General features: G+C 41.2%; 2 protein-coding genes across 3 annotated transcripts; both read right to left on the reverse strand.

The window, feature by feature from the left end:
* Nucleotides 1–9,120: 9,120 nt before the first annotated feature.
* On the reverse strand, nucleotides 9,121–16,940 carry insig2 (insulin induced gene 2). 2 transcript variants are annotated; one of them, XM_023417567.2, is made up of 7 exons: nucleotides 16,800–16,940; nucleotides 15,901–16,030; nucleotides 15,362–15,534; nucleotides 12,289–12,413; nucleotides 11,654–11,820; nucleotides 10,837–10,936; nucleotides 9,121–10,697 (listed from the first exon to the last, which is right to left on the reverse strand). In XM_023417567.2, exons 2-7 carry the CDS (start codon nucleotides 15,999–16,001, stop codon nucleotides 10,656–10,658), a joined length of 708 nt encoding a protein of 235 aa, XP_023273335.1. In that variant the 5' UTR covers nucleotides 16,002–16,030; nucleotides 16,800–16,940; the 3' UTR covers nucleotides 9,121–10,655. The 2 variants fall into 2 exon arrangements, with proteins under 2 accessions (XP_023273335.1, XP_023273336.1); XM_023417568.2 differs by having other exon boundaries at nucleotides 15,901–16,116; nucleotides 16,800–16,929.
* Nucleotides 16,941–24,480: 7,540 nt separating this feature from the next.
* On the reverse strand, nucleotides 24,481–27,128 carry LOC111663411 (U3 small nucleolar RNA-associated protein 14 homolog A). Its single transcript, XM_023417578.1, has one exon. It carries the CDS (start codon nucleotides 27,069–27,071, stop codon nucleotides 24,723–24,725), a length of 2,349 nt encoding a protein of 782 aa, XP_023273346.1. The 5' UTR covers nucleotides 27,072–27,128; the 3' UTR covers nucleotides 24,481–24,722.
* Nucleotides 27,129–27,833: the final 705 nt, after the last annotated feature.

A 27,833-nucleotide genomic window follows, 5' to 3' on the forward strand; every position in this document is an offset into this window, starting at 1 on the left:
CACACACACACACACACACACACACACAGCTAAGTGGATTACACACTGATGATTTGTGTTTGACCAACAGCATTTAGTCACGGAGCGCACAGCAATTCAAACCAAGGATTAGGACCCTAGCATGTCATCCGTTTGGTCAGCGAGCATGTCTAATGGCATCAGTGATTTAGCATGTCATATGTGTCTGTCAGCATACAAGCTAACAGGAAAGGATGGAGACCCTGAGCATGCTGGGTAAACAGGAGGGGAGAGTTCAGGTCTCCAGTCCACACTGATCAGATGCAGAGAAATACCATGATCAGGCCGTTTCTTACTGTTATCATTGAGCGAGTTCAGTGGCACAGCTGCCCTGAAACAGAACAATGACAATGATTTTCTTATGTCTAAATGCTGTTTCAGAGGAGGGAAAAATGAATACGACATCAAACGTAAAGTATAAAAGTGCTATTTATTAATATTTGTCTTATTTTATTGATTCAGTTAATTCTTCAATTATATTTTCTGTTTATCTCCCAACATTGTTCAAAGCCACAATGCTAGAAAAAAAATCAGAATCATTTATTTATTTTTTACTTTAAATCTAAATATATTACGTTGAAAACTAAGAAATTCTTCCAATAAAATATGTTAGTTTTTCATGTAGAATGTAGGTGTCTCAAATCCCTGTAAAAAGTATCAGTGACACTACAGCTGAGGACCTGAAAACAGAATTAGATTCAGCTGGAAAATACAAAAGGTGACATATTGACATTTCAATGTCAGTGTTTCAGTGGAAGTTGTGATGTGTTTCACATTATAAAACACTCGTTTATTTTCTATAGAAACAATAGTAATAGTAAGAAAAATAAATAAAAACATAAGGCATAAAATATACTTTTTAACAACATTTTAGAATTGTTCCGATACGGATACAGATACCAGGGTCAGAAAAGCCCTCTGATTCTGCCTTTCAGGTATTGGTGAGTCTATGCACTGATCTGATAACATGTAATTTCTTAATAAACTTTATAGTTTCACACTTGGATAAAACAGCAATTGAAAATCTATTCTTCTTCTATGCTCTAAAACAGTAGCCTGCAATAGGCCTTAACAGCTTCTCACTGTACAGTACAGCCACTGGGAACTACTGTTTTAGAGCAGTGAAGAAGAATTGATTTAGGTTAATAGTGTAATGTAACATGTCAGCAATTTGGCAACATGTTGAAGTGGAAAGTCCCACCAGTAAAAAGTCAACATGTACAGTATGTAAGGTTTTAACTTGGAGAGTGGCACTAGTGTAGGAAGTGTTATCTAATACGAGATTTATTTTTTTATGGCTGATAGTTAAATTAGACAATAAAAGAAAGAGTCTGTGTGTGTGACATTCATCAGTTCATGTTTTTAGGGTTTCACCTGAGTCACACAACAATGACAGCTACCATATCACATCCATACATGGTCAGTTCTTTACAGCTGTTAAAAAACGTTGTTTTAGCAAGCAATAGCAATGGTATCAGGTCTGTTCTTCTGTATTAGCTGATTCACAAGTTCAGGTATGAGAACATCTGTAATTTCAAGATGAACATTTACATGTGTTATTATAATCAGGTCAGGAGTTGTTGTTACTGGGATTAAAACTCTTCACTTTTTAAAAGCATGAAATGTAACAGCCTACATACAACAGCTGCAACATCAGCAACACAGAAGCTTTGTCAGGAAGTGTCTGAGGGAAATGTATGTTTTAAAAATACCTCCAAATCTCATGCAGTGATCCCAACAAAACCACACATCATGGTGTGTGAGCCGCGTCCTGCCTGTGCAGTCCCCAAAAATGTTGACCTTTTGTCCTGCAAACCACTTCTCAGACTGCTGCTGTACATCCCAACAGTCACAAACTTCATCTTCTCTTGAAATTTAGCCCTGCACCTTCCCGTCAGAGGGAGGGAGGGGACAAGTTGAAATCACAGAGGGGACCGTGACAATGCCTTTGAATCTTCAGACCCTCTCTGAGAAAATTCGGTTTGACCTCCATGACCGAGTGGCTGTGGAGTTTGTGTCAGGGCAGGAAATCACTGTATGATGACAATGCCATATGTGATTAGACACAAACACACTTTCTGTCTGAGCAGCAGCACAGTCTGCCTTTGTGCTCAGGAAGCCCACACCAAGGAGGATGTTCATGGCTGTGGTGATGAGCAGATTCATGAAAGACCTTCAATGCTCCCCAGACACGATTTGGAAATTGTTAAGAGATGATTTAGCTCTGCAGGTGGTCGTGTTGTGTTGACTGTATGTAACAGTTTTATGGGTATTAAAAAAACTCTAAATGAGCAGCATTTCCACCCTGCTATTGTCAAGACTATGTCCCTCTGTTGACATTGGTCTTGACCTGTCTCTGCAGCGGTCCCCCCTGTTGGATCCCCACTCTATGGACATCTGTGGAGACTGAAAACACAGTCTGTCATGTGTGACCACACCATTGTTCCCCTGAACACAAAGTCTTTAGTTTGATTTGTGTGACTTCTGATGCATCCTGAAGAGATCAACCTGATGTGACATTTACCAAAACAAACCTTTTTAATTAAGACTCCATCAGCAAGTCAAAACGTTTTTGATATTTTCCTTAAAATTAATAATGTCTTCAAAATAATAAACATCGTCAGGTAAACGGGTGTTTTGATGCTACACACAATCAGTAGATGTTTAAATCAAGAAGTCATCTTTTAGGGGTCATGTCTGGTGTATTTGGGTTTCAGGGGTCTGTGGGTCAGAGCCCCTGTCCAGCCACATTTGCTCTGAAGCTATCAGGTTGCTATGGGAACATGGTGCCACATGTAGACACCTCTTTGATTGACATACATGTTCAATGCACACACAGCCTGAAGACAACAAAACAACACAAGGTGGAAGTCATCCATTAGTGTGTGTGTGTGTGTGTGTGTGTGTGTGTGTTTGTGTGTGTGTGTGTGTGTGTGTGTGTGTTTGTGGATGAGTTTAGTTTAATTTAGTTTATTTATTTATTTATATATTTAATAGGGACCATGCAATTTAAGATACAAATCATGAAAATGATTTGAATGAGAGAGTTTCTAGCTATTGCTAATTTTCAACTCTTATCCCAAACAGTAAGAATATGTGTTTGAACATTTGACATGATTTCCCTAACCCACTTACAAAGTAATGTGTCTTTACAATCAGATAGTTTATGTAACTCTCTGGAATAAAAACAGAGTGATCAGTGGTGTTGTCCATAATATGACTACTCTTGTATTTATTCACCGTTGTCAAAACCACTTCATCCAGAGTCAGTTGCTGGCAGTATGTTGGGGGAGTTGTCACATTAGTGAGGCTGCCTCCTACATGAGGAGACATGTAGTGTTGTGCCCCCTACTGGTCATCCTCTCTCTTTTTCATGCATGTCAGCAGCACATGGAACAGAGCAGGTCAACACAAACTGTAGTGAGCACATGAAACTTCAGTGAAACCTCAACAGATCAATATATCAGTGATCTGTTACTGAAGATCAGGGTGTGTGATGTCACAGTAGTTATGACAACCACTTAATTGTCGGAGAGTGTACGGTGAAGCCTGGCAGGTCATTTAAGTGGCCACATTGGAAATCTTCAACTACTGGAGTATAGTATAGTATAAGAGTTTTAATAACTGCATTTCTCAGCATACAATTTCAAACAGAGTTCTATGTAACTGTAAGAGAAACAATGTGTATGCAGTGTGAAGCTAGCCTGTTAGCTATGCTGGTTCAACATCATTCATATGCTGAGGATGTTTTTCTATCTATCAACATATCCCATGAAAAGACCCAAACAGTGAATGTGTCCTGTACTGTGTGAGCATCCATACATCATATGTCTCACAGAACTCTATCCTGTATGTTATAAAACATAACATGTACTGCAAATTAAACTGATAGTTGTCACATTCTGCTCCATCTACATTTAAAAGGAAAATAAAAAATAAAATTGCATCAACTTGCAATTTAGGCCATGAACACTGGGTCTGTTTTCATTCTTGATGACCTCTATAATGTGCCTGTCAATAGTTTAGTTTAGTTATCCAGTCATGGGTTTAATTCACAATTCACAAAATAACCTTCTGTGATGTCACTGATGACATCACGGTTTAGTGATGATCTTCTAAAAACTTCACAAGTGGGTGCATCACCAGGAGTGGATCAGGGGATGGAGCTAGCACTGCTGTATTTTTATAGGTGTATCTACCCTATACCTGTACTATGCAATAAAGACATGACAGTTTTTTGGAGTAATGGAATCTTGGTTTACGTGAAATAAATAAATGAATAAAAGCTGCTTCAAAGACAATAGTGATCCATGCTGCCTGTTGTTAGTGTTATTTATGTCAGTGTTTTCGCAGTGTGTTCTGGTACAAGAGTTCATCCTGAGATGTGTTTTGATGATTAGTGCATCTTAGATGTGCGATTCACTAGACAGATGAGCTGCATGTTGATAAACTCAGTACAGAGAAATATGAGTTAGACATTGTAAAAAATAAATGTAATTCTTATAAACTGTTAAATATGGCTCCTGGGAAATTGGCAAACTTTTAGTGTTGTTTTCTGAAGTTCAAACCATGTTTGAGAGTCAGCCAAAGACGCAATCAGTTGTCACACAGTAACACCTCTTTCTTCTGTCCTGGTTGTTTTATATTTCAACTTGAATCCTCCACTGATAAAATAGACTATATAAGGTCAGAACTATCCAGTATGTATTTACACATGTGTCCTTGTCTTCACCCCTTCTCGTTCATTTATCCGTTCCTTCACTTGTCCTTTGTCTGCTGTCTCTGCTCTGTGGATGTAACAGTAGACTGAGCAGAGTGTAATGAAAAACCAATTAACGGCTTTTGGCACCAAACACCCAACACACTTGTCCCACCTGAGACCGGCTTTGCATTCATTCTCCTCTCCCCCAGCCACCCAAGGCCTCATCCAGGCCTTAACTGCTTCTCATGGCCGTTTTGTGGCTCTCTTATTAAAAGACATGCTGACATGGCAAAGCATCCATTGTTCTGGCTGGAAATATGAGCCTGGGATGTGCTGCTGCTGCAGCTACAGCTGCTAAGCCACAAAACTCCATTATTACCTCTATTCCAGCTCCCTCTTACAGAGCTGAGGAGAGTGGAGACACTGGTGGAATAGGAGGCTGATTGTGATTGATGGCTTCCCATTAGCAAGTCTGTTATCGCTCCGGCTGGGGGGAACAACCACTGAGTTGTAACACAACACATTACCTGAGTCTCTCTCCCAGCCCAAGCCGAGAGCTGCTTAAATAAAATATAGACCCTCTCTCCAAGATCCTCATTCCCTGCTCAAGGTACTCCGACTGTTATCCCGTCAGCTGTGATTTGCTGAGCATTCCCACTCAATAAACACATCATTAGTATTCATATTAACTGGAACCAGTGTCGGAGATATCTGCTCTCCTCTCTCTCTCTCTCTCTCTCTCTCTCTCTCTCTGTCCACTCTCTTTCTATCTCTCAGCTTTGCAGGCCTTTAAAATCTGAATGTGGATGTATCCACGGTAGCTTCACCAGGTTTGATTTTCTTTCCTCCTCCTTCTTCCTTTTCTCTTTGGTGAGCCCTGTCAAAATGATTGATTGGGACCAGGGCACAGAGTGTCCTGCATTACCCCAACAAATGATCTGGCCCTTGCTTGCAGACCTTGGCCAGAAAGAAATCAATATTTCACCATTAAAATCTATCAGAGGAGAGTTAGGGCAGCGGCTGTCAGAGGCGACACTATCAAGCCACTGCAACATTAAACCTGACACCTGCAGCACATGAGTAATCAATATCTAGTGGTTCACAGATCATTTGTGGTCACCTTTTAAGCAGTGATGGATGTCTCCTGGGGCAGTGATTCATGTTGTGACACAGTTTAACAGGGTTTTATTCCAGTTTAGACGGTCATCCCTCAGAGATGAGCTGGAGATGGAGCACTGTGGTTCCCCGCTAAGACCTATTTCTTTGTATTTGGCCTGTCCTCAGCGATTACTGCATGCCTTTTATAGGTTTTGTGTCCCACTATGTGTGCAAAACACACAAGTGAGTGCAAGGTCAAACTTTATGAGTCCCCGCACCAGTGGCGGACCTAGCAAGATTTACATGTGGTGAGGCGGAGGAGGTTTTGACGAGGTGACACAGGCTGGTGATAGTGGTGGTTTTATAAAAAGTAGTGCAGTGCCCATTCAAAAATGTACCTGTCAGTGGGCTCTGATGACATCACAGTTTATGTGACATCATTATACATGGTATTTGTCTGTATTCAAAGCAACATTCTGTGATGTCAACAATTACATTGCCGTTTATGTCAGTGCTGTTGTAATAATGTAGTAATGGCTACTGAGTACTGATGTAATAATGTAGTAATAATATAGTAATGACTATAGTAATGACTACTGAGTACTGATGTAATAATGTAGTAATAAAGTTGTAAAGCTCTGTGATAAGTGTAATTTTTTTGCTCAAGTTCAAACATTTTCAACTTGTGCAGCCTTATCTTAACAGTTTGTGAATTCATCTGTAACACTAACTTTGTGCTCCTTCTGAACAGGTAGACAGAAAACGGAAATGGTGCCTGAATGAAACTGAACTGTCTTATAGTTTTAGATGGAGGCATGGTGAGGTGAGAACTGTCCTGGGAAGTCCAGTGTGGGTGTTAACAGGCGTGTCCAAGACAACATGCGGAACTCAGATCTATATTTGGATGAAGATTAACATTAAAAACAGCAGGTGTGGGATTATTAAAGTACTGGACTAACCAAAACAGTAAGTAGGACAGTGTATGAGGTCCTGTTTCATGTCTCCTCTTCAGCAAATATGTGAGAGAGCTCTCAACCTTGCCTCCTGACCCTCACTCTGTGAGAGGAGATAATTGCTTGTCAGGAATAAATAGAGAGATTAATGAATTCATTAGTGGTGGGGAGTTTAGCTCTTTGGAGCAGCACTTACTGCTATGACACATCACGCCTATTGTTTTACTAGCTAGTTAGCCTTGAACAATAACATTCACACAGCAAATTGCCTCATAAACTCATGTAAAGCTCAGAGAAACTGTGTCCTTATCCTGGAATTTAGCAATAATACAAACAAAGGCTCTTTAAATCCTGATTATTCATCTTAATTACTTTTGTCTATACGAGCCCGTGTCTGTGGGAGCTGGAATAAGACAGGACACATTAATCCACATTAGCAATGAACACTGTACCAGTTGATGTGTGCAATTTTGCCGTGGCAGTGCAGTGTGTGTGCAGCATTTGTGCCAGATATGTAGCATCTCCACTTAATTATGTGGAGCTTTAAATAGGTTTTAGACTTTTAATGCAACACAACCAAGTTTAACTTTAAAAATATCCCACACAGAGCTGTGAGCCAGTTTACCTACATCTCCAGTTTGTTTCCATTCCCAAAACAGTCTGATCAAAGTTTATAATAGAAACATGTAAATTCATACATGTGCTTGATTTCATGTATTTTTGAGTTGTGATGATATTTTCACATATATTGTCGCATATGATTTTACAGATACTGATTGAATGTATCTTAGCATACACCAGCCGACTACTACAGCCTGCCTGTACTTTTAGTTTTCACACAACAGACATTTTTCCAGTTAAATATCACATGATGTCAGATGTCTGAGTTTACTGTTGTGTTTGTATAAAATTCTCCACATTAATATCCTAAAGCTCAAAAACCCTGGAGTTAAAAATAAAACTCATACATTCATAATCACAATAACATGATTCAAATAAACACAGTATTTTGTTAAGTTTAATTAATCTGATAAGATGTTTTCAGTGACAATTTATTTGACATAAAGACACTGGTCTTAACAAACATCCAGGCTGAATGGATTTTGTGAGAACATCATCAAAACTAACATGACAAAGATTCTGATCATTAGATTTAGTTGACTCATTGTGCTCTGTCTCTCTGGTTTTAAACAGTTTTTAGGTTGTTTTTGTTGTTATTAAGTCTTTTATCTGATTTCATTTTAAATTCCATTCATGATTTCATAATTCCATTTGTTTCATGCTGATTTTGTTATGTCATTTTTATGGGTCATCTGTCGTATATTGTTGTTGCTGTCTTGGTCAGGACTCTATAGAAGAAGAGAGAGACACTTCAAAATATCGTTTTATGAATTAGGAACCAGTGACAAACGTACTGGTTTACAGAAAGTGAAAGTATTTTAGTAAATGCAGGATACCTACAGGGTATAGTACTGGGTCACTGTTTCTTATTGTGTGATTAATATGTTTGGATGATATCCAACATTTAATATCTCCATACAATGCAGCCCAAATATCACAATATACAATATTACTGTATTATATATTATTACCACATCCACAGGGATTTATTGATGTCATATATATGTTGTTTACTGCAGTGTGTTACTTGAAAGGCGGAAATGGGTCTGTACCAAATATAAATATTTTCTCCTAGAAGTCACAGCGCTGCAGCAGCTCCTGACGTTAAAACAAACGCACTTCTCTATCAAAGTTTTCTGTTGTGTTCTGAGGAGGAAAAAAGTATTACATGACAGCGTCATAAAGTCATGACATACAAATAGATGGGTGTGGCTAACATTTAATGTCTGAAGATGAAGTAATAATAATTTTATCAAATTCAGCCTTAATTTTGTTTGTTTTTTCTCTTTTTTTCAAATGAATCAGACTCAGACAAGAGTGTAGGGAGGTGGAGAGTCTGTAACTATAACTGTACTAAAAGAACAATTATGCCGAATGTATAGTGAAAAGACAAGATGAACTGATGAAGACCCTCGAGGCCTAACAAACTACCATCACAATATTATCATATCTGTATTATTAACATGATGCTAACATTTTGTTTATATATGACGTTTATCGTCAATATCTCAGAACACCCCTGGTTCCTCCCAGATTTGTTTTCTTCCACTTTATATTGAAGTACCACTAGGAACCAGTCAGTATTTTATTGGTATGTGATTTATACAATTAAACTGCACTGGAAATTGTTTCCGAGACTTTCGCTGTCACTGAGGATTTCCTTAAAATATTAAATGTAAAAAACAGAGAAGAAAGTGTGTGATTTATGAACAGAGAAATCAGAGGCAGTTACCAAAAGCTCATGGTTTTATTACATGTTCAGATTCAGAGGTTTGTGTAAATGAGTGGAGCTGTTAATCCCTGTTTAACCACTGTACACTTCATCCATAAGGGTTCATAGCAATCTCTCATATTTTAACAGATGTTACTGATACAAAACGCTACCCTAGAAAAATGCATTAAAAAGGCTCCACATCATCTAACCTATGTAATCAGATATTACAAAACACTGTTATCTCTTTTAAATGCTGGAATTCTTATTATATTTCATATTTCATCACAAAGTTGTTAGAAATGTCCCTTAAATGATCTAGTCCCACCTCCCGCAGATGCAAGTGCTCCTTGTTTATATGATGCACATTTTCTTCCTTAATGGTTTCTGCCAGGAGGATTCCATCAATAGAACTTCAGAGTGTAACACTGCTGAACACTAGATTTGTATTCTTCAAGTTAAGTACAATGTCCCTCCTGTAGTGAATCATGTAACTGACCTTTGAACAAAGAAATTCAACGTGCATGAAAATAAGAGAGAAAATCCTGACACTAGACATAGTTGATTTGATTCTTCCTGTTTCTATTATCTACTGTCATAATTCATACTCAGTGTCATGGTTCATGAAGGAGAACCATCATATTTCCGTCCAGTGCTGAATGAAGACAATGAACTGGGAGTTTTGGCCTTTCTACTGAATGCTGCTTTTTAACTGAGGAAGCTATAGGACAAACATTTCTCCCTGAAATGAAGATTTAAAAACATAAATGGATGTTGAGAAGAAATGTGCTTAACAGGCTCCAGCTCCGGCCAGTGCTTATGTACGGATGAAGCTCATTTCCTCTGCTGGTGTAAAATCAAAATGAACCATTCACTTCCAACAAAGAGCTTCACACAGTCAGTAAGAAAGAAATCTCTGTTCATGTATCCTGTACATGTCAGTATGGCTCCACTGCACATACAGTACAAATTATCTCTCCTTTATCACGTTACATGTAGATATAGAGTCGGCTCATTACATACAATAACAGGTCGGTGTAGATGCATTTCTCTCTAGATATAAATGAACTGGGCTGCATGTTCTCCACTGACACGTGAAGGATGTGACAGAACGAGGCGATAAGAGCAGAGTTTAAAACTGATCCCTGTGTGACTGTGTTTGGCACAATGGAGCCAAAGGTTTCAAACATCCGAGCTGATCTGAAGAACGATAGATGCTTCGCTGCTAATCCCCTCCCAGGTAAGTAGAGATAAACCACACCAAAGGAAACACACAACAAACTCCACTCTCATTGTTCACCTCAGCTCAGGTTAGAACGAAGCCAGTGACCGCTCCAAACGGAACGGCCTGACCAGAGCCAACCAAAAATACTGATAGTCCAGCGAAAAGCACCGGGGAGCCAATCAGGAGCTCGGGGCTCATTGGACATATCTGACTGGCTCATCCAGGGCCAACAGTCCTGGTCTCTGCTGCATGCAGATGTTCTCTGATGACCTGTCCCTGGCTTCAGGCTGCTGCAAAGACAGAGGCCTGATGGAGAAAAGAGACTCCTCAGTCCTGATGGGTCTTCTCTTGAATGAATTTATATTCATACTGAAAAACAAGAAGAAAAGAAGAACTGTTATACACAGGACAGATACATCTTGAACTCTTTGTTGTGTTTTTTGCATTACAATCCACAAAAAAACATGAATCTAACACTAACCCAACAGACATGGTTCCAGTCTCTTACCAAAGCTAGCTGCCGTCCTATGTTTCCCATCGTTATCACCCCCGCAAAGAAGATACAAGGTAACCAGGAGCGGATGTACAGGAAGTCTGGAGACGTATACCTGTGCAGAAAAGAAGCACGTTACAGCAGGAGGTCATTCTTTAAATAACATGTACCACCACTTCACTCAGCTGTGTTTGCGCTGACTGTCAGGTTTGAATGACTGTCTAATAAAAGGTCAAATATTCTAAAATTTCTCAGACAGACAAATATAAATTACAAAAGAAATGCAGAACAAATTATTTTGTGTTAATCTTGTTACAGGCCAGTTTCATCTGTACAAATCCAGTGCTGTACTGCTGGTGGAGGTTGTAGCTGTATAATGAACAGGTAATACTGGTGGCACAACATTTCCTGTTGCTCTTCAGCTTGTTCTTACATTCATTTTTGCCTCAGGTGTAATTTTGAATTTAATTTATCTGACCTGTACTGACCTCTCTTCACTAGTCACCAGTCAAGGTGATGGATTTTCCCACTGTTGGTCCTAAACTGTGCAATAGTTTAGATGTTCTCCTCCACTAAAATCTTTAAAACCTGTCTCAGGACCCATCTCTTTTCTTTAGCCTACTACCAGTCACCATGACGACATGACTGACAATACTCTGTGTTTGTTTATTCTCTTAATAGGGTTTGTGTTTCTATGATTTATCCAGATATGCTTTTGATAATTTTACTTATATCCTCTTATTTATCTTATTGTGGTCAATCTCTTAATTTCATCTCTGTAAAGCTTTGGTGAACATTTGTTGTTTTTAGATGTGCAATTGTATTTACTTACTGAAAGACTCCATTGTAGACCAGGAGCTGTGTGGCCAATGTTGCCAGCAGGGCGATGCCAACTCCGAGGCCGAAGCCACTTCGGGAGCGGTCGAACGTCCACCACAGACCGATGGAGAGCGCTGCCAGAGTCAGAGACAGCTGGATGTTGTTGGCAAAGTCCACTTTCTGACAGAGGTGGGGTCAAGGACCAGGTTGTCAGGAGCTGACAGCTCCAAACAGTATTTATATAGCTTTACTGTTGTCTCAACCTTTAACCTAGTTAGTCTTTAACCTCCTAGGACCTGGCGTCCACATATGTGGACCTCACATTTTGGGTTCTCTAGACCACAATACTAACTTTTCTCAACGAGGGCCTGGTGACCACATATGAGGATATTATACTGCCACTCAGTAATCGAAATTTAAAACTAATGTCCTCATATGTGGACATCATTTTTCTCAGGTCCCAATCAGCCTAAATAGCAAAGAGAAATTAAAAATGCATGCCATGCAAGAGTTCGGGTCTTAGGAGGTTAAATCAACAAATGTACATAAAACTTTTCACACACTGTAAATACAGTGGAGAAATATTAGAACTTATCATGGTCTGAGACAGACTATCAGAAACAGCAACAACATATGAGAGAAGGATACAGCACTGGCATGGTTGATGCCCACAAACACAGCCACGCAGCGCATCACACTGGACCACTCCCTCTTGAACTTGTGTGGCTCTCCCAGCTGTCTGTCGATGCAGGGGTACAACAGGCCGATCAGTGCTGTGTGTGTGGGGGGGGGGGGGGGGGGGGGCCACAGAGCAGGAAAACAAGAGGTCACACAACAGCTCTCACTACTGCCACAGTCAACATGTCTGCTGTGGTGTTGTGCTGAGGACAGGTAATCATACAGCATCCATGCTACTCTGATAGCACACTCACACAGAAGGATTACTTAATGGCCATACACAGGTCCAGGGGCCCACAGGGTCAGGGGCCCCTGGACCATAGACTCTATTTGAAGTGACTGATAATAGTTCTTGTAGAAAAGTCAATTGAACAACTACAAAGAGATACATAACTGCAGAGACACAAAATAACTACAAAGAGACACAAAACAACTGCAAAGAAACAAAAGAACATCAAAGAAACACAAAACTACAAAGAGACATAACAACTACAATAAAACAAAAAACAACTACAGAGACACAAGACAATTATGGACACAAAACTACAAAGAGACAAAACAACTACAAAGAGACAAAACAACTACAAAGAGACACAAAACAACTACAATGAGACACAAAACAACTACAATGAAATACAAAACAACTACAAAGAGACACAAACAACTACAGACACAAATCAACTATAATAAAGCATGAAACAACTACAAAGAGACTAAAAAACCACACTGAAGCATAACACAACTGCAAAGTGACACAAAACATCTACAGAGACACAAAACAACTAAAAAGAGAGACAACACTACAAAGAAACACAAAACAACTACAGAGACACAAAACAATTACAAACACAAAAAACTACAATAAAACATGAATCAACCACAAAGAGACACAAAACAACAACAAAGTAACATAAAACAACTACAAATTGACACAAAATAACTACAAAGAGACACATAACTACAATGAAACACAAAACAACTACAATGAAACACTAAACTACATAGACAAAAAAACTACAAAGAGACACAAAATTACTGCAAAGACTACTAATAAAATGATAATAGATTAAATAAATTTCAAACAGCACCCGATTCCAATATCCTTTAATAGAAAATTATTTTATTTCCTACAGCAGGCCACGGACGCTGCCGACTTGTATTCTATAAAAATGAGAATAAAGTGCAGTGATCTGCAGCTCACACCCTGATAACCTCTGACCTCACTAATGTGGCTTCAAAACAAATTAATTCTTACACCATCAACAAAATGCAGTAGCCCTCCCCTGGGGTATGAAGCATATTGTGTAGTAGCAACAAGTGGAAGTGACAGGCTCCTGCAGGAGGAGCAGTGTGTCTGGGGATGAAGAGAGCCTCAGGCTGTTGGGCTTTGTGCTGGGCCACTTGGGAGCAGGCAGCACTGCGCTGCATCTCCATCCTCAGCTTCACACTCAGGGGACAACATTTCAATAACGCTGGCTAGTCGGGCCTAGTGGGCATGCTGAGCATTCATATGTAAAACTGTGGGGTTTTTTTTTTTTTTCTTTTTTTTTTTTTTAAACGTTATGAGCAGTGGTTGCACTATTATGGATAGTCTTAAGTGCATAAAAAATGTTATATTTGTTCAGCTCAACAGAGTGGAAATATCTCCCTTTGATTAAATTAACCACAGTGTGTATATAATACAGATAAAGTTAATTAATACCACTCTGCTGTCTCAGGGTCTCGTCACATTGTAAAGATTAAAATCTTTGCTGTTATTGAAGATTCCCTCTATAAATTTACACTCAGATTTATGACAGGCTGGGAATCTCACAATATGGTTTTGCTTCTTGTTGTTTGATTCAGAATTAACTCAGTTTAGAATGTATTCTTGATTTAATAAACAGAAATTAAGCCGCTTGAAGTCTTCAGGCTTCATCTGGCTGTGGTGTGTGTTGATTGGCCGGCCTGTTTGCTAGTGCTGGAGTTTCCACTTCACCAACATTAGTCTCCAGGCGATGGTGTACAATCACCCCTTACTCCACCTTTGTCTTTACAAAGCTAATTTTTAAACCATTAAATCCAGAAGCACTTGTAATCTTTGAAGGTGAACTCTGTTGTATGTTTTGACGGTGAACTGTGAACACAGTTGAACCTTTCTTGTTTTGCCAACAAAGCATTATTAACAATTTATCTATTTTTGAAATCTGTGGATCAATAAGAATCACAATTTTATCATTATGTGAATTAATTAGAGTTATCAGTTAAAAGTGGATTGAGATAAATAGATGTAAATCTATGGCATATCCACTTAAAAAAACTTTGCAAAAACAGAAAGTAAATGCGATACTTTAACAGTATTTTACATATAGATATCAGTACCTGCCAATTCAATATTCAGATTCAACTTCACACCATGACTGATATACTGTATGTGTATTGTTCTTAACACAACTACCACTACCACTTAACATTTAAATGACTGCAACACTACGAACGTCATCCAGGAGAGACTGTCTAATAATTGGATCCCATTATACCTACATTTATAATATACTGTATCTCCCACCTCTTTGTGATGACCCACTTTCCACTCCACCATCCCGTGTGACATGTTGGTATGAACTCAGCTTTAAACTACTTATGTACATCTTTTTACATCATGTTCACTGTGGCTGAGCTGCTTCTTACTGTGATCTTAACCACTATAGTTTGCAGTCTGATGACTCCTGTTGTCCTACAATGTCAGTGTAGGAGCAGGCAGATCTGGCAGTTAATGTAGATATGAAAGGTATTAGATTTTGAAGTGGTCTCCTGGCTTAAAACTGACTCACAACAGAGAAGAGCATAGAATATTTGCATTGAACTCAAAGCTGTTAAGTTCTCATGCTGTATGAAAAGAATTATGCCAGAACGCTAAACCTTTCAGGACATTTCATCTCAGGGTCAAACACCACCAACACTCTTCTCTCTTTTTCCTCTTCTCTTTCAAGTAACATAAAAGTAAAGACAAAAATGAACCCGATGTGTTTTTTCACTTTTTATGGGAGATGTGTTCACATACCTGAGGCCGTGCCACAGCAGGGCGGCACCCACCAGGCTGAGGAGAAGATACTGCTGATGACATCTGGGGGAAAGAGGGTGACGTTTCTCTGCACTTGAAGTAAGTTTAGCACCAGGGCCAGGAAGACGCCGACAGAGAACAGCATGGCCCCTCTGATTACCAAGTTGGTGGTTCTACAACACAAAACCAAAGGAGTCAGGAAAATGTCTACAGTGTTAAATTTCATAGTGCAAATTGACACAACCTGGTGAAAGGAAAGCAGTCTACCTACAGTATGTCAAGCAGACTACTATAGATATCCTTCCAAAGCTCTGTTATTCTTGGAACAACCATCAGAGAAAATGGCATTATGGGAGTTGTGGGTTCAAAAATTCACTTCCACCTTCATCATCATCATGGTATTTTTAGTTTAATTTATTTGACACAATGACAGAGTTGACCACATGTTCCGCATATCTGCATGCTGTCAAGGATAACGCAAAAAGGTCAAAAATGCTTATTTGCATTGTGAAGTTATGTAGGGCAGACACAGAGCTAACCTGTTGGTGATGACGGAGATGTAGGGGCCCCGGGGTTGCTGCTGTGTTGGCCGGGGCCCCGACCACTCCTGCTGGCTCCTGGTCACTGTGCTGTCACTCATGGCTGTCAGTGTCAAGGGCAGTCACAGGTCTAGGTCAGGAGATATGGAAGGAACAGTGGGGCACATCTTTATCCAACAGTGAGTTCAATGTACTCTCCTGACATCCTAAAACAAGCTGAACAACCAGGGCAGGCAGGGTGTCAGCACAGACTGGAAAATCCACCCTGAAACACAAAACTGAAACTGTGATATTTCACTTATTTATTAATAGTAAGGATCTACAAACATGCACATACAGGTGTAACTTGGAATCAGTACAACATCACGTTGCACACTCTTGCCTGCCTCTTTACCTATACGCTGGAATTAATGCTCACTTTCCACATTGAACACTGAAAATATCAATCAACAGCTGCACCACAAAGACAAAGAGACGGCTCCAGTATTATCGCTCAATGATAACATGACACTCAGAAGCCACTGTTGGATTGCGCTCACTCTTAGCCTCAGTCTGTGGTCACCTGGAGCGTGACGTTAACACGTTGTACTTTATAACTTTTCTTGTTTAACAGCAATTAACTGGCTACCTGATGAACTTAGCATGGCCGCTAACCATCAAGCGGCGCAAACAGCATTTGTCTGTCTTTCACTGTTTCTGATTTACTCAAAGAAGCAACGAAACACCTCAGTTAATCAGTAATAATGAGCAACTAGCTGTGATGGCAAGGGACGTGCTAAGTTAGCCTAACGTTAGTTGGCTAGCCTGATTAGATGCAATAGCTAGACAGCTAGCTAAAGTGCATGTGTCAATAACAGCTAACCGCCGGAGCGACTGTCAGAGGTTAAGGGTCCTCTTACCTTATGATGACGGAGACCTTCAGTCATACATTTCATATGACATTTAAAACCTCTCACTCACTAATACTACGATGCAATACACAAGAATATTAAGTAGCCCTCTCTGCCTACTAACTCCACTTCCGGCTGTCTGAATGTCTGAATTGAATGAACACCCAATCAGCGTCTAAAGACATTACGTCACCGCGTTACACAAAGCGGACGTATTACGTGATTGGATTTTACTTTCCATGGATTATCCCAAAAAAGTATTACCATAAATCAACCGAAGTCATTAACAACTAGAGGACGCGTTATTATTATTATTATTATTATTATTATTATTATTATTATTATTATTATTATTATTATTTTATTTTTTTATTATTAACAGCTGCGTTATTCGTACGGTTGATATGTTTAAATATTAATTTTTACATGTTACATAGCAGCGTCATTAATTCAACTAATTGTGGAATATTAGGTTTAACATATTATTTAGAGAGCACTAAATGTGTTTTTTAGGAGTTAAAATTACCATATAATATATATTATATATATTATATTTTAGAATTTTTATAAAAAATTGTAAAATAGATTAAACTGCTTGTCAGGCAGTGCAGCATTTCAGCTTTCAAACAGAGAAAATAAACATCTGTATGCTGTAGTCATTCATCACACAAACACACACGCACAAACACACATGCACAGACATATTTGTGTGTGCAGTATATTTGATGTGCTCTTGTGGTCTAATAGGCTTACAGAGATGCAGAGGTGAGAAAGTCACAGTGCGGAGTGGATCACTCTTAATCCTCAGTCCCATTTACACTAGTTTGAATTCAACATACTGAGGCCTGCCGCTCATGATGGGGTTTCAGGGATTATATCTGGCTACACAATGGTCTGAACATCAACAGACTCTCCCTGCTCTCTCATTCTTCCACAGCTCAGAGTTAACTTAACACAGCTAACTATGGTTCATACAGATTTTAAGGATCCCAGCAGAAAAAGCTCAGAGCTGCTGTTATTGTCCGTAATGATACCAAACAAACTGAGAGAAAAACAGACAAAGGGAAAGAGAGAGAAAAAGTTTTGAAAGCACTAGTTCTTAAAGATCACAACCAAGTAGAATAGAAATTGGTGATTTATGTATTTATTCAAGGTAAAAAAAAACACAGGGACAGACAAAGGACAGTAGAAGTACTGAACTGATTCACACCAAACTTGGTGGAGGGATGGGTCCTGGTCCAGGGAAGAATGCATTGTGGTGCTGATCTGGTTAAAGGGACCGATTCAGGAATATTTTATCACGTTCTTTGAGACATTTTTTTAATTTTTGTCCATTTCCCAGGAATATAATAATATCATAATGTTTAGATCTTCATTGCAGAAGACACCAAGGTTACATCCTCTGTAATATTTCTAGATAGTTGTAGAGCTAACACTCTACAAACACACACACATTTTACAATGTTTTAGAGTAAATGTGGTCATTTAAAGGTCAGAAATTTAGATTACAATGTTAGATGTCTGACATCTACTGGGAAGTTATTAAATCATTATTATTCAAATATAATCAAAAAATTAAATGAAAAATTGAATTGTTTATTTTTCAATGCTCAGAAATTTGGATGGGTGTATTTATAAGGTCAGGTCACAGGAGTAAAGCTTCATTTATCAAAAAAAAAAGAAAAGATAAAAGGCTCAGTGAGTTGACAGCTGGCCACTAGCTATCAGCAATTCAAACTGAAAGAAAAAGCATTTGTTGGGGAATATTTTCAGTGGTGGAGTCATTTGCTGCTGTATTGCTGCTATGGCTGTATTGCTGTATGAAGTATTTCTGCAGCATGATGGTGTAGGCCTTTGTGGGACTAAGTCACAATAAAGTAGTGTGTGTCTGGTGTATGTGTGTGTGTGTGTGTGTGTGTGTGTGTGTGTGTGTTCCCAGTACAATGGTGTGGCTCACTGATGTCTTCTAATAGTGTTTAGAAAAGTAGTGCTTTATGGCTTACAACAAGAGGAATAAGCTATAATGACTTTGACAACACAGTAGGATCCACTCATTGTTGGTTTTGGGGTTTTTTCATGGAAAGTATTCAATATAATAAATATGCAGCGTACCAATATGCTTTAATAATCATTCGCACGGCCTGCCTGTTAAATTAAAAATCTGTTTTCATTTGGTCCAGAAATGGTGAACCTTCATGACCAGAAAGAAGAATCTGAATGAGGCTCTGACAAACTGTCCTCAGATTCAGGACAGCTGCAGTGATTCACTTCTGCTACTGTCATTTATTTCTTATCTAAAAAGATGAGTCAGCAGGTTTTGCACACCGGACTACTCACAGCCCCATGGGATATTCACTTAACCCCAATAATTAGAGTAATAAAGGAAGTCTGGTAGGTAAGAAGAGAGTATGGGGGCTTTCAATTAGCTGTCAAGGGCTACTTGGGGGCCCCCTGATGCAGGCAGAGAACAGCCAGGGATACAGTTCATCATCCTGCCTGTGCCAAACGCTAAGGGCCTTTTCATTATCAGACCACTGAGTCCCGCTGTCGGCTCCTTCAGTATTAATGTGAGTGATGGCGTGCACAGGTTGGGCTGTGGGTGTGGATGGTGATGAAGGGGTGGGGCTGGGCCCTCATTGTAAATGTCATCCCCATTGGACCGTTACAGATCCTGGCTCCAAAATAATAGGCCCTGTGACCTCTCTGTTGTCTATAATTAACCTCTAACCCCCTCCCTCCCTGTCTCATCCACCAATCCCCAGACCGCCATGATGTGGGAGAAGCTGTTTGTTAAGCACCTCCAACCTCAGCCCCCAACTCTCTCACTGCAGGCAAAGACAGAAAATGGCAAAAGGTTGTGTGAGCAACAAAAGAAAATGGCGGCTGCTCCTGTGTTCCAATGAATGTGTCACATGTTTGGGATGACCTCAGCACTCTGCATCCTGATGAAATTTTTTTTTGAAATTGATCTTTATACATAAAAGTGTATTCATGACATATCCAGTAGAGTTAGGGTCATAAAGAGGCCTAAAAATCCAGGACGTGTTCCGTTTCTTTTCTACTTTTGACATAAGCCCCTTTTTTGAGTTTTGTAAAAATCTATTTATTGTAAAGTTCAGTGAAATCCATTTTTCATGCAAAATAATATGTTACTCAAATATTCTCATTTTTTATTCATGTGTAACTACCACAAAAAGAATAGGAAATGTATTATTTGGGACAAATATTCTTTTTAAAATAAAGTTATATAGACTGAGCCATTCAAGGACTTTTTACAGTGTATGTTAAAATAAATCACAATTTTGTCCGAACTGAGATTTTGATTTCAATTGTGCACATTACAACAACTTCCAGCCATAGGGCACAAGGCAGAAATGTGGAGATCCCTCTCACAAAGATCATCTGACATCCCCTCTCTGTCTGTGTGCATGTTGACATGCTCTGAATCTGCATGAACAGCAGCTCTGCCTTTTCTCCAGCAGCAGGGGAATAGCTGGGTTTGGACAGTAAAGCTCGTCTGAAAACAAAAAAGAGAAATGAGCTGGAAAACACAGGTACCCTCCCAGAGCAGGCAAACCGACATTTACCACAACAATGAAACATTCACAGAGCAAATCATGGCAGCGCTGGTTGTCAACTAAATAACGACCAAACACAATAGAAAGTCAAATGATCCCTAATGGCTGGAGCTGACACTTGTACATAATGACATTTTGAAGATGCACAGGCAGACAATTGCAGAGTAAACAAGCACAGAGAAAATGAGACATGCAATGGGGGAGTGTCTCTGCGTCTCCAGCAGCTCTGAGGGAGGAGAGGCATCTCCCACCTCCAGGCAGTGCAGGGAGAGAGGACTTATTTGTGGTGCATCATTGTCTTTGCAGATTCTTCATACTATGAGGAGAAAATGCAAATGCCCTGTTGCTCGCAGCACCATGGAAGCCATGCCAGCATGTGTGTGGCATATTGAATGATAATGACAAAGTGGGCTATATCCCCTGTGAGCAAGCCTGTGGAACAATGATTACAGATTGGCCAGTGTGTCCTTAGCAACACAAGGGACTCTGATTCTAATGCTAATCAAAGCTGCTGCCCATTGAAATATATCTGTACTTGCAAGGCAGGAGGAAATAAGATGGAATATCCCAGTCAGGCTGTAATTGTATGATGAAGCTCTGTTTATTTTGATATTTTAGTCCACAGGAATTCACACAGAGGCTTCTGGCAGTCTTAACCTCTTGCACCACCTGCTGGCCTCAGCTGGTACAAGGCTTATTCAGGCTTGTTTTTGTTGTAGGACACTTTGAAGTAATTACCAGCCGCCACGCGTAAAATGTTGATGTATGAGCTCAACTGTATTCTGCATTATTCAATTTGTTTTGTGAGGTGGAGAGTCTGTTAAAGACGCTGGATCATACAGGCACAAGCTAATCCAGCCTCAATACACATAGAACATCCGGGGGGATTCATCCTGAGTTCAGGTTTCACAATCCCCCACCCCTCCCTCCCCCCGGTGTCTCCTCTTTGAATGTTCCTTATTTTCATTCTGAGGAGAGAAACAAGAAGGAGAGCTGAGGCACAGTGATGCTCAGCTGCACACTCCATGTAGGTTAATGGAAGGGAGGAGAGTCTGAGCTCAGGCCGCCTCTGATTGGATATTCGGCAATGTACAGCTTCTCCGCAGCACAACCTGTCACTGTTAATCAGGGCCCATCTCTTAACAGCCAGCCAGGGCTATCGGAGAGGTGAGCACATTGCTATTCAGGACGAAACAGATGATAAATCATTTGTACATAATTAGTGCTCAGCAAGGTTACAACTGACACGTATTTTCATCTTAATTAGGAGGGAAATTTGTTCCATTAATTTAATTTGGTGCGCATGAGCAGCTTTACACCTAACTAAGTTAATCTTACACCTGTCAGGGTGGGAATGGTGCTGGGCCTCGGATTACAGCAGGAAATGGGAAAGAGTCCTCTGCTGGATTGTTTCATGCACAGACCTGCAAGGCAGTTGTACTGTAGTGAAGCATCAGAGGGAAATAAAGCTGCAGATTTGAACGTCCACTGCTGTGTGGATGGGGGTATTTAACTTCTGCTCAGCATGATGATGAATGCAGAGTTATTCAAGATAAGTCCTCATGTCACATCTCACAGCCATAACACAGCAAGACCTGATCAGGAGAAGAAAACACACCAGTGTATCTCCAGTACATATCAGCCAACCAATAAGCTATAAGCATAAATGCTCCTTCATCATAGAACAGATGTTTAAGTGGCTCTCTAAATGGGCCTTGTGGAGAAAAACATGTTCCATCATAGGAGCTGTAGAGCACTCATACCCTGGCTCTCTGATTTACAGCCACAGCAGCCTTCATATATTTGTGTGAGAATCACTGTCTGAACTTGATGCAGTCTAGCAGGCAGGAGGAAGTTCAAGGACTAGGTCTCTGTTCACTGCTGAGAGCTGTATGAAGCTGTAGTAATTGCCCCAAAGAGGAGGTTCAATAGAGAGGAAGGTGGAGAATGACTGATTTAGTAACTATAAGGTTTCTAATGGAATTCTCCACTGCCTCTCGGGCACTAAAGCTGACAACCATTACCTGAACTGATGCATAGTCCATTACAGCATCCCCCTCTGTAATAGAGTGTCTATCATGTGAAATACAGAGATGTCAGGTGCCAAAGCATGCACTTTCACCCATGTGTGAAGGTTTAACCCAACTGTAATGGCTTTTCTTTTAGACTCTGCTGCATGGCCTTACAAATGTATTGAAAATCAACACGAAAGAGAGTGAGAGCAAGTCAAGCACAAACTAGGAAAATGCTGCTGTTAGCTGCTGTAACCCTCCCTGCCTCCCTCCGTCAGGCAGACACATACTGACCGCTGCTGACTGAAGTGTGACCAGACCACCACAGACCAGCAGACCACAGCAGACCACAGCAGACCACTGGACACCACTGCAGACCAGCAGACCACTGCAGACCACAGCAGACCAGCAGACCACTGCAGACCAGCAGACCACAGCAGACCACTGCAGACCAGAGCAGACCAGCAGACCACCACAGACCAGCAGACCACAGCAGACCAGCAGACCACTGCAGACCACAGCAGACCACTGCAGACCACTGCACACCACAGACCAGCAGACCACTGCAGACCACAGCAGACCACTGCAGACCACTGCACACCACAGACCACTGCAGACCACTGCAGACCAGCAGACCAGCAGACCACTGCAGACCACTGCACACCACTGCAGACCAGCAGACCACAGCAGACCAGCAGACCACAGCAGACCACTGCAGACCAGCAGACCACTGCAGACCAGCAGACCACAGCAGACCAGCAGACCACAGCAGACCACTGCAGACCAGCAGACCACAGCAGACCACTGCAGACCACTGCATACCACCAGACCACAGCAGACCACTGCAGACCAGCAGACCAGCAGACCACAGACCACATCATCTGTTAATACACATAACCCAGAGTGTAAAAAGCGATGCTGATGTTTCCTCACAATGCACAGATTAGGGTTTCAACTAATCAATTAATCTAATGGTTATTCTCTGAACTAATTGATTACTTGTTTGTCTATAAAAATAGTGATCACAGTTTATATTTCAATGTCACATAATGACAAAAACAGAACTGAAACCAGGGGACACCGTTTGAAAAATGGCTTCATTCAATAAATCAATTATCAAATTATTTGCTTTTTAATTTTATTAAGTAACTGATGGACCAGTAGTTTCAGCTCTGTATGTTACTGTTAACAATTTGAAATGTTTTTATATCAGCACCAGAACAATAGTACTGCGATATTATGTCATAGATTAGTTTGATGAATGTAAACATAAACATGGTTGTTTTTTAATTATACATTCCCAAATGTTCAGTGTCTAAAAAGCAGCAGCTGAGCAACAACTTTGTCTAAATTGCGCTTTAAATCAGTCAATCTAATCAGATCAATAAATCCAAATCAGATGAAACCCTCTATTTTTTTGGTAATTTTTGAATAAGCACTGCAGTGGTATTGTGAGCTATTATTATGATGATCCAGTTAATGAAGGTTTCAAAAGTTTTCCTTTGGACTGTGGAGCCTTGAAACTCACGTGTGTCAGTTATCAGCTTGTGGCAGCACTTCACTCTCAGCTGTGTCACTGTGGGATCATGTCTGCAAGAACAGTGTTCATCAACACTGCTCACACACTCTACCAACATCAGACTCTCTACCAGCAGCCACATTTAAAATACTGTTTTATTAAATTCATCAATCATCATAATAAAAATATAATAAAAGACAGGCCTATAATAATATAATCAGCCAGTCTGCATAATGAGTAGTTTTACTTCTGATACTTTGGGGACATTTTGCTGTTAATACTTAGATGCTTTGACACCCTGAAGTCATTTTACTGGGTCAGCTGTTCTGAACATGAGGACTGGAGGAGAACTTCCTCTCTTCATTTCAGATTTTTCTGGCTCTGCAGATTCAGCTGTGCAGGACACAAAGACTGGAAATGTTCCGCAGCATCTTAAAACACGACCTGTATGACAGCAGCAGGCAGGATCAACATGGTATGTGTCCTGTTCATTACAAATATAGCTGTTACAGTGCATCTCACAGCTGACGCAGCTGCAAAGTGCTGAATGGATCCAAATAACACACACATAATCCAACTCATGAGTTTACAACCATATCTTTAACTCTGCAGATGGAATTTATTTGAAATCTTAACTACTTTTATATATTTGATTTAACACATTTTAATATCAAATGCACAATATGAAAGAATTATGGAAAAACGATGAGTTATAGAATTTGTGAAACAGATTATCTGAGCTCCATAAACACTGAAACACATGAACTGATCATCATCCCTCACACACACAGTTTAATGTTCACACAGCAGCTGCTTGTCCTGATCATTTTGGTTTGGTTTTCTTCTTTAAGTCCACACTCTGATTACTCCCAGGAGGCACCGGCTTCTTGTTCTTCATCAGCTGCTCCCGGGCCATGGGCTCGATGATGGCACCCAGCTGGGTGACCACCTTGGGCTTGGTGATCTTTCTGACGGTCCGCTCTGTGTTCCAGGTGCGGCCCATGGGAGAGCGGATGGTGCTCTCAAACTGGGCGTGGTTCTCGAAGGGGAAGGGCAGCGTGTTCACCTGGTGGAGGCTGATGGAGCTGTTTCTTTTCTCTGAGATGATGACACTGGGCAGGTGGTTATCTTTCCTGGGCAGAGGTGGGGCAGTCTTAATCCTGAACCTCCTGCGTTTGTTACGGGATGGCTTGAGGCCTGTCCCTCCCCACTCCCCCCACCCAGGCAGTGTCAGGTCCACCACCTTCGGTTTCCCCATGTCTTCCTGCTTCCTCTTGTCCTTCAGGAAGTCTGAGATGACGTCATCTCCGGCAAACGCCTCTTTGATGAGCCCCCTCTGGTCCAGCTTTTCATCTGAGTCCTCTGCATCTTCGACCGCTGGAGTGAGTGGGACATGGATGACTTTTGTCTCTTTGGTAAGAACTTGTTTCAGCTCAATCCCTCTCTTCCTCTTTTTCTCCCTGACTGGAGCTGCAGGCGGCAGGTTTTTTGTGGGAGGGGGCAGTGGGGGCTGAACAGGTTCTTTATCAGCGGCTGATTCCTCCTGACTGAGGAGCTCCACATCCTCCAGAGTCCTGATCCTCGTCAGCCCTTCTTCCAGCTGAGCTGAAGTGTCTGCTGTTGCCTCTGCGTGCTCCGCCTCAGCATCCCGCCGGGCGTCTGCAAGTCCTCGAAGGAGGCTCGTGAACTCTGACAGCTCCTGCTCCTCTTTGTCCTCTGCTGTAGCTTTACTCTCCTCCTCCTCATCATCATCATCGTCCAAACATATCATAGGTTCTATGTCAGCCTCCTGAACCTGACGCTGTTTCCTCTTGCTGTTGAACTCTCTGAGGAGTGCTTCCTCCTCTGTTTCCTTCACCGCCTCCTCCTCCTCTTCTTCCTCAGCTGTATTTCCCTCCACTCTAGCCCCCTCTGCTGTCAGATCAACAGTGCCACTCATCTCTGTGGGATCTACAGAGAGCTTGCCTCTCATCCAGGGGTTTGAAGAATCCAGCCCTTGCGCTGCATCATTCACAAAATCAGGCATCAGCTCTGCAGCAGCTGCCTTCTCCTCCTCCTCCTCTTCCTCACTATTCTGTGATGTCACAAGCTTCTGGGTCAGGTCTTTGTTCACCTCCAGCTGCTGCTGCATGGCTTTGCGAGCCCCCTCATCGTATTTGGCCATGATGGCCTTGGACTTGGCCCACTTGCCGCTGTTCTGGTGCTTCAGCGACATCCTCTCCTGCATCCTGGCCAGCTCCATCTTGTTCAGCTCCTCTAAAGCAGCAGCCGGGTCGGTTTTCACCATCTCATCAAACTGCTTCAGGAACTCTTTACGCTTGGCCTTATTCTGCACTTTGTGGTATTTCTTGCTCTTGATCTTCCTCTCTCTCCGGGCCTTGGCCTCGTAGTAGGACTGCAGGGCCCGGGCTTTCTGCAGCTCTGCACGGCGGATCTTGGCGTCCTCCAGGCTCATTGCCCTCAGTGAAGCTTCCTCAGCAGGGGTCAGTATGGGGTCGTTGATGGGTTGCTTGTTGACGGACAGAAGGGCAAAAATCTCCTGCTCGAGTGGGGTTTGCGCCTTCCAGCCGCTGACCACCCTCTCCATGGGTTTAGGACCAGAGGGCTCCTGGTTCAGGGGGAAGACCAGCTGCTCGGCCCTCTGATTCTGTTTGATGACACCTTTCCACCAGGACACCTCTGAGGCTGCCTTCTGAAAGGCAACATCCCTCTGGATCCTCTCGGTCTCCTGTTTGCTGAGAGGACATTCAACGGTCTTACTGCTCTGCTGCAGGGTCTTCAGCTGCTTCTTGGTCTTGGCAGGAACGGTGGGGTTTTTGTCCATGGTCCGGATGAGGTCTGACAGGTCGACTTTGTCGCCCTCGCCCTCCGCGTTAACTGTGAACTCGGACATCTGGACGGCCGCCTCGGACCTCTCCCCCAACTTCTTTTTCCTCTTACCCCCGAGAGAGCTGATGGCCTCCAGCAGCTTTTGGCGTTTTCGTTCATCCCTGCCGTCCTCCTCCTCACTGGTGATGTTTTCATCTGCCTCGTTTAAATCCTCCTCCTCTCCCGCGTCGTCGTAGACCACGTCCGGCTTCACCGCTGCGTCCTCCCCGGTCACCAGGAAGCGTTTTTTAACACTCTCCTTTCTGCTCATGGTCTTTCTGCTTTTCTTCGACACTTTCTCCATGCTGAAGTAAACACTACCGACTGAATGGGACACACGTGTGCCGTCAACAGAGCTGCTGTCGCAAAATAGTCGCCGCAATGTGAGCGGCAATGTCGTAAAACTTCTTCTTCTTTTTCGGTCAGATGACAGACAGTGCACTACCGCCGCCAACTGGAACTAACCAGACTCTAACCAGACTTTTGCTAATTCTACTAATAAAAGAAAAGAAAAGAAAAAGCAAAGAGACGTATAAGTTTGTTTAATGTATACCTCTGCCAACATACTGAGGTAAAAACAGATGACACTTATCGCCTGTCATCATCTTAATTCTGACTTATAGTTCACATCTTCTATTCCACATTCATCAGCTAATTCATTTCTATGTGCTGCTTTTCATAAAAAACATATTTTTTCCTAAATCAGGTTTGTTTTTGGTGCTTTTCTAGTACAATGCACATTCTTCCAGAAATTAAAAAAAAGTTTACTATAACAATATCCTCTTTGGTTTGGTGTAGATTTGTAGACAAAGAATCCAAGAAGGCACAGAAGAGTGTCCAGCATTATAAAAAAAGACAATTAAGAAGGAGAAATATGTCTTCAGAGGTGGAGGGTAGCAAGAAAACAATTCATCTACAATCTACAACTTTACTTAAGTAAAAGTACAAAACTTAAGTTAAGTTTATGGGTAAAGCTAAAAATACAAATAACAATTACAAAATAAAGCTTCTTGCCTATACTCACTACTGGAATGTAACATTTACACACGTACTGTACTATCTACAG

This window comes from Seriola lalandi, unplaced genomic scaffold (assembly GCF_002814215.2).
Source record: "Seriola lalandi dorsalis isolate HSWRI2012SDOR001 ecotype SW California unplaced genomic scaffold, Sedor1 jcf7180002054576, whole genome shotgun sequence".
Taxonomy (NCBI): Eukaryota; Metazoa; Chordata; class Actinopteri; order Carangiformes; family Carangidae; genus Seriola; species Seriola lalandi.